General features: G+C 32.4%; 1 protein-coding gene across 1 annotated transcript in view; it reads left to right on the plus strand.

Annotated features, from left to right (window-relative positions):
• LOC107876333 (temperature-induced lipocalin-1-like) overlaps positions 1 to 5,399 on the plus strand; it is a 59,030-nt gene extending 53,631 nt beyond the window's left edge. The window contains exon 2 of the mRNA XM_047415141.1: positions 5,171 to 5,399. Coding sequence (XP_047271097.1) covers positions 5,171 to 5,356 — 186 coding nt within the window. The 3' untranslated portion in view covers positions 5,357 to 5,399. The remainder of the gene's footprint in view (positions 1 to 5,170) is intronic.
• The last annotated feature ends 6,392 nt before the right edge of the window (positions 5,400 to 11,791 follow it).

Consider the following 11,791-nt stretch of genomic DNA (forward strand, 5'->3'; position numbering starts at 1 on the left):
GATAGGACTGACCTCAACTATAGTTAAACAGTATCAGAATCATCATATTTAAAGATCACCTCTAGATAGGACTGATCTCAAGTTTAGTTACTCCATCTAATATAGAACTCAGATAGTTCTATCAGAACTTAGACTGTCAGGTACAGTCACTCAGTATCAGTTACATTGGTTAGGCCGATCATCACAGTTATATCAGTTTTCTAAACTCATGTATCAGTCATATCAGTTATCAAAATTCATGATATTAGTATTCAGCTTTAGGACTGTCAGACACAGTCAACCAGATCAGTTCTTCATAATTTGAACTGTCAGAAATAGTCGTCCATCTATTCAGTATCTCAGTATCAATACACTCATGTTTTCAGTATTCAGACGCAGTAGTCAGTATCTCCACGAGTTCAGTTACAGTTATGTATACATGTATGTATTCTCACGTTTATATTAGTCAACATTGTTCATGCATATAACCCTTTTGCATTTAGCCTACCTCAATCGTATACTCAATACATTCAGACGTACTGATGCATTTGCGCTATGGTGCTTTCTCTTATGTTACACCATAGGTTCAGATACACGAGCTCCAGATCAGCAGTAGCATTTCAGTGTTCAGAGTTTGTAGTGAGTCCTTCTCATTCAAGGACGATATGATTATTGCTACATTTACTATTCAGTTACTAGATGGAGTTAGTTGGAGACATGTTCCTTCAACTCCTTATTAAGTTTAGTTAGAGGCTTTCAGACTAGATGTCAGATTAGATATTCATATCTCATTATTTTCAGTATTTATGACTTGTTTTGGTAATGTTATACTTTTTCCAGACATTTTGTTATCAGACAATTATTCAGTTTGAACCTTATGGCCTTTCATGTTCATGTTTCCGCATTTTATGATATATTATGCAGTATATAGGTACAGATATTAGGCATGGGTTAGCTTGTGGTCTTCGGGGTCATGAGCATCGTGTAGTATTCCGGTTCAGAAAATCAGGGTGTTACATTTATTGTCCCTTTGGTCTGGTTTCCAGATGCTCGTATATGAGTTAGAAATCTGCCATGTTGTCAGTCTGTGTTAAGCCAACTTAATTCAAATTATAATTTTTTTTCTTTTTCAAACAAGGTTACAAGTTCGTCTCAGATTTCGAACAGCCATTTCGGCAGGTATTTTTGTCATTTCAAACAGATGGCAGGTATTATTTTCATTTTATACTTTCAAAATTGAAAATGTTAAGGGATCTAACAATGTTTTTGTAGATTTTCTTTCAAGAAACATCCAATATGGACGATAAAACTCAAGTACTGGTCAACAAAATATGAAAGAAAATGAATAACATTAATGATGCCATAAATGAGAAAAGCAACATGCTGTTCGGAATTATTATCATCTTTATCATAATTTCTATCATCCATATTGGACGTTTCTTAAAAGAAAAACTACAAAAACATTGTCAGATCATTTAATATTTTCAATTTTGAAAGTATAAAATGACAATAATACTTGCCATCAATTCTAAATGGCTTGAATACCTACCGAAATGGTTGTTAGAAATCCTAGACGAACTTGTAACCTTGTCTGAAAAGGAAAAGAAATTACAATTTGAATTGAGTCGGCTTAACACTGATCAAGCTGAAAACATGGCAGAATTCCAACTCCTATGTGAGCATTTCAAAATCAGACCAAAGGGACGACAAATCATCCCTAACAAAGTGGCAGGAGATGTCCCACAAGCACCTAGTGCCAAAAATATCTCGATGGTAAGAAGCCCAGATATGTCGATGGTCGAATCTTCAGACAAAGCTAAAAGCTAAGCTAATAAAGTGGCAGGAGATGTCCCACTAGCACCTAGTGCCAAAAATATCTCGACAGTAAGCCCGGATATGCCGATGGCCGAGTCTTCAGAAAAGGCTAAAAGCCGAGCACAAACACAGAGAAAATTCTCTGAAGTAATAAAATCAATAAAAATTGAAATAAACTCTGAGAAATCAGAGAAAAGAACTAACTTCTTCTTTTCAGGTAGGAAAAGTCCATCCGAAAGATGAAGAATATTTGATATTTACAAAGCATATTTACAATCTTCCAGAAACCTGTGGAGAAAATTTCAGAGTCATCGAAACAAAAAGTTTATATGCAAGGATTTATATCTTCCCAGGAGGATCAGATGGTTTCACAGCCAAACTTTTTGAATTCGGTTACTTAGACCGAGTTTATTTTAAACCAAATTTATCTGAATTAGAAGGACTGCCGATACATCTAACCAGTTCAATCAGAAACTATGCCGAAGAGGAAGCAGTCTATTGCAAATTCTATAACATTGCAATGGAATCTCAAAATGATCAACTATATTTCCCCACATTTAACTATATAATGGTGGAGAAATTAAGAGACTTTAATATCAATGCAATAGGAGTTGATAAAAAGATCCCCTGTTTTAATAAAAAATGGATCCAAACCAGACGAGCTTTCGGGATGAAAGCAGTATTTAACATCCTTAAAAACAAATATGAAGAAAATTATAAAGTCCTCAACGTAGACACAAATTGGATTTTAATTATCAAAGGAAAATTAAAATCAGTAGTCTTAAGGGACAAAATCACTGAGTTCGAAACACACCAATTTCCAGCTACTTCAGAAACCTGGACCATGGCATGTAAATTCCTAGAACATGGACATCTCAGCTGAAATGATGGAGAAAGTTCATCATTGTATGAAGAAATGTAATTTACAGATGTAAAAGAGAATCCAATGAAAGAAAGGACGCGAGCACTTACGTCAACAAAATTATCGGGACCAGACGATAAAATAATAAGAAGACCCCACAGACAAAAAATGGCCAATCATAAAGGAGAAGAATCTTGTCTCTTATCCTAATTAGGGACTAGATAAGAAATAAAGACTTTTAAAGGGAAGACCCTGAGAAAAATAAATATTATAATTCTTCCCCTCCTTGTATCTATAAAAGGAGAGATAGAAGCTCGTAGAAGACAGACTGTATTTCTCTAAATATCTCTTTCTTAGAAAATGCAAGGTATCTTCTATATGAGTGAGTGAGAAATACTTCTCCCTATAGGAAAAAGTAACAAATAGTTTGTGTAAGAGTATAAGGAAATCTGATTAAAGATTTTTCTTACATTGTAATATGTTCATGAAATAAAAAAGTTTGCTTTATATCTTTTGTCATTCTTATGTGTTGGTGATAAATGAAGGTTACGATCTTCAGCCTCGACGAAGGAAAAACGGCACAGTAGCCTGAGATAGTGAGTCGCAATAGGCTAAATAGTTCTTCATAGCCGGAAGGAGAAACACTGCAATTTTGATACAGCCAATATAGAAAGAAAGTCGAAAGGTATACCTATACTGTATCATTTCAAGAAGATATTAACATAAGAAAAACTTGTCTTCATATCTACTTCATACATTCATACATATTATGTGTTACTAAGAACCTATAGAAAATATAAAATTATGAATAACCTATTCTTATCATCATGAAAGTGGTACAACCACAATTAAAGAAATTCAGAAAATAATTTTGGGAATCCAAAACAATTATAAAAACTATTAACAGATATATGACAAATTTGAGAAATTATTATCGTAAAAACTATCGTTTAAAATATACTTCAAATAATTCTGAAATCAACAAATTAAAAATACTATTACTCTAGATAAAAATCCTGCTCTAAAAAACGTACAGGTTTATCTGTTAAAAAGATATAGAGCTAAGGTAAAGAAATACGTTCTTTATACTGCCTAATGAGTTATTACACTATTTCTTAGATGAAAAAAACATTAATCACCATTTTAAAGGTGATAAAATTAAATAAAGATTTACAAGAAAAAATTCTTGAAAAAACTATAGATCATCTTATCCAAGAACAATGGTCTATTCATGACTATTCATATGTAAATAGTGATGATGATCCATACTATTGGTATGATGATGGTTATTTCACTGATTAAGTGAATAAAAATTTCGCATGCACACCCTATTTGCGAACAACCTCATTATATATATATATGATATTTATGTATATGAATTCTTGAATGCGTACTATATATATTACATCCACAAGTTTATTACCTTATAATAGACCATGTTCATTATATTCTGATAAATTATCGGTTATATATTACATTATTATGATTGGAATAGTAACATAATATCATTATCTAAACGGTATGATATATATACACATATTCATTATACAAAGATTATGCATGTTTAACGTCATTTAACGTATATACAAAGAAAAATATTTATTTTATATATTGAAACACAAGTAAAAGATAAAGATTATGTTTAACGTAATTTGTTTATTTTGATTGATATATTTTTTAGCGTAATTTTTTCACAAAATTTAAGAATGATTGATTTTTATTATTATTATACTGGTTATCGACTACGTGTGATCAGTATAATTTCAAAAAACTATATATATATATATATATATATAATTATTTTTGAGGAAAATAATATATATATTTGATTACATATATATAGTTATTGGTTACTAAAAATTATTTAATTTTTATTTTTTTTAGTTCAAAAACCGACCACAAGTGGTCAATTTTTAAATGAATTTTTTTATTTTAATAAAAAACAACCACAAGTGGTCGATTTTTTTAAAATATTTTCTTTTTTCAAAAAAATAATTTTTAAAAACCGACCACAAGTGGCGATTTTGTTCTTTTTTAAATTTTTATTTGTAAAATAAATAATAATTAACATAAAAATTATTGAAATAATTATTTTGAAATTTTAAAATATAAAAGCGACCACATGTGGTCACTTTTTAAAAAAAAAAATTAAAAAAACATAAATAACCGACCACAATGAGTAGTCGGTTTTTGTGGTTGTTTTTTCAAGTTTTTTTAGTAGTGTTTATTTAAGAAGATTTATCCATAGATTATACATCTTTCATTTTATTATATTATGCTTTGACAAAGTGGAAGGGGAGTCTTAGAGTAACTGGTAAAGTTGTTATCATGTGACCAAGAGGTCATGAGTTCAAGCCTTGAAAACAGCCCTTACGTATTACAGAAATGTAAGATGAGGCTTCATACAATAGATTCTTGTGGCCGGAACCTTTCTCAAACCCTATGAATAGCAGAAGCTGAGTGTACCGAGTTATTTTTTTTTTATGCTTTGACAAAAATGTAGTTGGTGGACAGATATTATGTAGGCAACCACGTCTTGATGATGATACATACAACCAACTTCTCGAAAAGGCTAAAGAAGAAGGGTATGATGTGAGCAAACTCCACAAGACACCTCATTCTGAGTCTCCACCAGAGGGTGATAATGCACCAACAGACTCAAAACGAATTTGGTGGCTCAAATCAATCTTTGGAAGATAATCGTATATATTAGTAAATATGTTTTTAAAAAAAAAAAAAAAAAGTAGAAAATTACAATATAAATTATGAGAAGTTGTCTTGTAAAAAGAGCTTCTTGTTTTAAATTCCAAATGTTAGTAAGATTGTAATATCCTTTGGTGTGCTTGTAAAGTTGATAGTAGTATGTTGTAGTAGTAGTAGTTTGGTGTTGCAAGAGAGTTTGTTAATTAATTTTGCTTATGAATTTATGAGTGTGAAAAATGTGGAATCTTATTTGTTTCTTTCTCTAGCATTAAAGGGTTGTTTGGTTGGGGAGACCTTAGTTATCTTACCCACAATATGAAATAAAGAATCATAATAAATTTGGAAAAAATTATCTTGAAATGAGTTATTTGCATTTTATAATGAGAATGTTGTTTTTAAAGTTCTTTAAAGATCATTTTCTTTTTAAGATAATTAGAAAGCCTTGAAGATTTGGTTTCTTTTTGGTTTTCATTTTTGAGAAATCTACTAAACAAGTTTTGGTTATAGAATAACCATTTCAAGTCATGATGATACTACAAATCAGAATATGAAGTCATCTTTGTTAAATACAGGTTCATTCTTAATGTGATATTTTCAATGTCTCAATTTACGTGACACTTTTTGCTTCTCGTGAGTCAAATTGACTGTAAATTTGAGCATAAAAGCTTTTGAAAACTATGTAAAAAATACTGTAAGTCTTAATAATTGACAAATCAAAGCATTTACCAAATAAATTGAGACCGGAAAGTATTATTTAACCCAAACTTCAAATTTAGTATAGTCCAAATGCAATTTGATATTGGATTATCAAATGAAATTTTCAAAAAAGAATCATAAAATGTCTTAATTAATACTCATCATCATCATAATTATTTTAGAATGTTAGTTCATTCCTTCTCTATTATATAAGCTAGCAACAAAAAGGACCAACAGAATATTACTAAGTTGTAGAAAATATTACCTCACTTGTACCTTATATTTGACCTTGGTACTTGATTTCTTTTCCTTTATTTAACTAACACATGTACTGCGTCTTTCCTAGCAACCACGTGTATCCACTTTACATAAAAAATAAATTATATCAAAACTCAATTTTCAGACCGTAGTTCTCTTCTCAACTTTCTCTTTCTTCTTCACACTCTTCAGTGATCTTTAATTCCTAGCCGTGGCTAAAAGCAACAATTGTAGTTGTTCCATTCCTACGTAGTGTCACTACTATGGTTGTGAGATTCTGTTGGTTTTGTTCAAGCAACAATTGCGGTTGTTCATTCCTAGGTAATGTCACTGCTATGACCTGTGGTATTTTGTTGGTTCGGTTCATGTACATGTTGTTTTCTCAATTTTATGAATTGATTTTTTTTATTATTATTAGTTGTCAAGATCTTATTTTTTTGGATGGGGATGGACAGAAGGTCCATCATTTGGTGAAATTCTATGTTAAAGATTGAATCTTTAAGAAAAAACTCGATTTTTCTATTATCCTTTTGAAAGATTTTGAGGTTTTAGTTGTGAGATTTTGCTTTTTGGTTCATGTATATGTTATCTTCATTCATGTGTTTGAGTTTTATGAATTGGAGGTTTCCTACGTACAAGTTTTACGAGTTTTATGAATTATCTTTTTTTTTCTATTATTACTATTTATTGTTGAGATCTCTTATCTAGTGAAATTCTATGTTAAAAGATTGATATTTTAAGACAAAGCCGGGTTTTGAAATTTTAAATTTTAATGATTTTTTCTTTTGTGAGCTTTGAATTTTAAGTCAAAAAGCATAACTTGTAGCCTGATACATGTAGATGGAAAATGACCTTTGAACCTGTCTTTGTCATCTATTTGCTGCTTTACATAGTAATGTGAATACAGTAATAAAAGAAATCTGGTTTGTCTTTTGTCCAATTCTTTTCTATTTTCACTTTTTGGATTTGTTATGCATTGTTTAGTATAATAATTATATGGAATGAGCTTTGATATAAGTCATCTTGCATCATGCTACTAGTAGTAGGGATTTCAATTACAAAACTCAAAATATACAAATAGTAAAAATTTAAAGTAATTTTAACCCTGTATACTATATGGTACACTATATGAGTATAGTTGAAAGAAATTTGGATGAACACCCTTGCACCCTCCTAACTTGGTTCATACCTACAAATGGTTGGACGAGAATACAAAGGCAAGAAGAATCTTCTTTGCATTTTCCAGGAATTGGGAATGCACCAGAAGGCCATGGTGTGTTAACAGTGCGCAGTTCATATGCGACCAGACTATGCAATGGCTTTTGGTGAGACTCCATTTTCTGTCTTTTGAGTCCCATGTGAAAATGAACTTTCTATATGGTCTTGGGCAATCCTCACCTCTTGATCAATCTTTGCGGCCCATTTGGCTGATGTATACTGTGAGCAAGGAAATCTGAAAATGGCGGAGAGCTATTGCCCGTGATGCTGAATTCTCTCTGGCGAGTAACAACCTGGTGCTTAGTTTATAAAATTCCTATCCTCTATTAACATTTTCTTTTCTATGCCAATTCTATATGCTCTCTGAAAGTGTTGCTTACAGAGTAATGCTTTAAAAAAAGCTGGTAAAGTGCAGGAAGCAATTGCTTGTTATTGTAAGTTTGTATTGTCAGGTCATTCTTTAATTTCTTTGTTGTTTATTCCTCCATGCTTACTTATACGACACTTTTTACTTTTTGAGAGTCAGTTTGACTTATCGTTGAAGCTTCAACTGGACTAGATCAACTAACTATTTTAAGACTAAAGTTAAGATGTTAAAAAATTCTATGATAATTTTTGTAAGTTGCAATTCTTTTCATGTCAAATATGACGAGAAAGTATATTTTAAAATGTTGATCACATAGTTTGAATCTTGAGAAGTGAAAAGTGACCACACAAATTGACATGCAACACTGCCTATCTAATATTTTCTCAACCTTTCTGGTGGATGCATGCAGCAATTCCTCTCTCTTCAACTAGACCATCCACAAATACTATTCAATCTGGGATGCATTTACATGGAGTTGCAAGATTTTACTCTGTTGTAACAATTCTCTTGTTGACTATATATTTCAATCTAGAATTTTCACGAGTTACTATTCCTATTGTCTAGGAACATGATGAGTACAGTTACACAATGTTTTAAAGAGAGTTTATCTGTTGCAACAAGTTCTAATCTCCTTTTAGAAATCTCACGATAATATACATATAGGTAAATATTTAGTTACTTCCTACGTATGAATAATTTGAAAATCAACGTCGTTTCTTGATCTAGCTTTTCACCGTACATGAATATTTTCTTATTTTGTGATGTTACTTTCAGGGATATTATGCACAAGCCATATCATGCTATAATGAGGTACTCAAAATTGACCCCGTGGATACTGATGGACTGGCCAAAAGAGATAATGCATACATAAAGATTGACATAGTTGATGAAGCTATGTTTCTGCATAATATAGGAGGTGTAAGGTGAGATTTAACCTAGATAATGGCATTTTGTGGAGTTTATACATTATTCTAAACTGTTGGGGTCTGAAATTTTGAACTAAAATGCAGACTCCAATCAGTGAAAAGGTTTGAGGTACCTACTTTTGCATTTCAAGAATCTACTGAAACTCCTTCCTGTTTGAAAAAAAAAATGACCTAGCACAAATCTAGAGAGCTCATATAGTTGACGTCAACTCTCATTATATTGCAACATAGTTGATATATATAGAGAAAGACCCTTTCTTTTGGAATGAAAGAGGTAGACATGCATTACTTAATATATGTTTATTACCTATAAATTATAAGTATTTTCTTTTGAGTTATCTTGTTTAAGACTTCTACTATATGTTTTCCCCTTTCAAAAATTAGTGCATGCATGATTGCTTGTTTTTTTGTATGTGAAATTTGATTACCTATTTGCTTCTAAAAGTTTCAAATTCTGAGATAACATTGCCACATATATACCTCTCTCCTACTCTACCGCCAAACAAGCCTTACTATGGAAGCAAACTTTTTTTGGAAGATGGTAAGATTGATACTTCAAATTCTGATTTTTTTAACTGTATCTTGTTATTTGTTGATTAATTAGAGAAGCCTCTTGTTATACAAGTTTAGTGATAAATATTGATTTGGAATATACTTAGCATCTTACATAGTTTTGCAGCAATATTACTGTCAACTCGTGCCTCATTTGCACCAATGTCAGCACCGCATAAACACCATTTTAAACCACATTTGATTCCCTCTAGGGTTCCTACTCCTCACCCTACATCTCAAGGTATTAAGAATTATTTTTTACACTCCATATTTTAGGACTTCGTGGGACTTTACTAATGTGGAACTCTAATCTTTAGGTCTTGCTCTAGCTTCTATTGTCAGTCGAGTACCAAGGCATCACAATCGTCATCATCATCGGTCGAGAGCTCGTGCTTCCCCATCTCCTGCAGTGGGCTTAGGTATTATTTCTGTTATAGTTGATAATATCCTGTCAATCCTATGATCGATGCTACTTAGACTTATTAATTAAGTTATAGAATTTTGTATAGAATATAAAAACAAAAATGATTCTATTTCTATCATGAGAAGCAAATCTTGATTGAACCTATATTTGCTCAATGGATACAATCCGCTCATGGTAAAACTTCATCTTTCTAAAGAGATTCAATTCGGAACTCTTATATGTCCAAGGTTCAATATTGAAATAATTTCAGAGGTTTTCCTGACTTTGTCCGTGTCAACAAACAATCCGATGATCAGTAGCTGGTCCGAGAGGATGATCAGCCACACTGGGACTGAGACACGGCCCAGACTCCTACGGGAGGCAGCAGTGGGGAATTTTCAAAGGCTGCCCCTGTCGGCGGGTTGCTTAGGTCCAGCAGACATCTTGCCCATTAGTAAGGGCAGGAAACTGATTGACCAAGGTCTAAATCCACAGCTTGATAAGTTGTTGGTATACACGCGTTTTGATCCTTTGGAACAACTCGATGAATTTAGTAGATCGTTTTAGGAGGCCCTAATGACTATAGATCAAACCTATCCAATTTTTACAGTACGATGGTTGGCTGTTCACGGCCTAGCTGTACCTACCGTCTTTTTTTGGTTGTGCCAATTTCCCTAGTTGACAAGATGACTTTTATGCCTGGCGGCAACTCGGATCTTATGTTCTTTAGTTCTACTTTTTTAATAGTGTCAGAAAGGATTTGACAGTTGATTCCGCGGAATCACCAATGTCTGTTTACTTGTACGAGCGAAGTCTTCACCCCGATCTCGATCCATATCCAGATCATCCAGTCAGTTCGTTCGGAAGCTTTGAAGTCAAGCTGGAAATGAAACACTGTCTATTCCGATCTTTCAGTCAGAAGTTATAAGAAAGGGTCATTAAACTTATCGAATTAACTTCTCATTGATGTATTCTTTCATCGAGATTTAATCCGAATTGTTTGTTGACACGGACAAAGTCAGGGAAAACCTCTGAAATTATTTCAATATTGAACCTTGGACCTTTCTCTAGAATCCAGGCTTGTAGATCTTTGGCGAATCAACAGGGTTTCTTTCGTAATTAGGTTGAAGACAATTCTTTCAAATAGGCTGAGGCTTCAGTCGACCATGGCATCCGAAGGCGCTATTTCCCTATTCTTTTTTTTTTTCATTTTTTAGATGATTGAGCTTTCTTTTGTCTTCATCACCGTCTCACCAAAAGTTAGCTAACATGATAATACATGTTTCAACCTACTTGAATACCATAAAAATAAATGAATTGGACATTTGATCTTTTTGCTAAGATAAAGGCATTTTCCTATCTTTCATTACTTCATCTTAAGGACAAAATGTGGACCAAAGGCAAAACATGAAATGAGAATAGGATGAAGGCTAAGGTTGTTGTGTTGGTGGCACAAACTATAAAGCGTAACATATGTCTCGCCTTTTTGTGTATTTAATGCATAATGTATATATCAAGCACGTGTCTTGCATGTAAATCAGGTTACAATTTTCATCTTATTTGTTATAATATTGAACTTGTTTCATAAATGTCTAGAATTGCCTCACGGACCCCCTCATCCCCGTTAACATTGTGGCTCCATACTTTCTCTAACCGTTGGTACCAAAGTGCAAAACCTCAAGGGGTTGTTTGGTTCTCTGGTAATTAAGTTACAGAGTATTTTAAGGTAGGGAGACTATAATATGATGATTGATAGACTTAATTAATCTAGATGTTCACTGTCTATGTCACTTGCTTTCTCACCTTGAAACTTTAAAAATTATGATATTTGTCTTACTCCGTCACTATGTTGGATATATAATCAATGATAAATGACATTATCTCTTAATTGTACATTTACTTTACAGCTAACAGGAGGTTAAGAAGAGCACTATACAACTGATGGAAAAGACATTAGTCAATATGTGAATAATTCAATCTCCTTGTAAAGACACTGATATTTTAGCGCATAT

Source organism: Capsicum annuum, chromosome 7 (assembly GCF_002878395.1).
Source record: "Capsicum annuum cultivar UCD-10X-F1 chromosome 7, UCD10Xv1.1, whole genome shotgun sequence".
NCBI classification, from domain to species: Eukaryota; Viridiplantae; Streptophyta; class Magnoliopsida; order Solanales; family Solanaceae; genus Capsicum; species Capsicum annuum.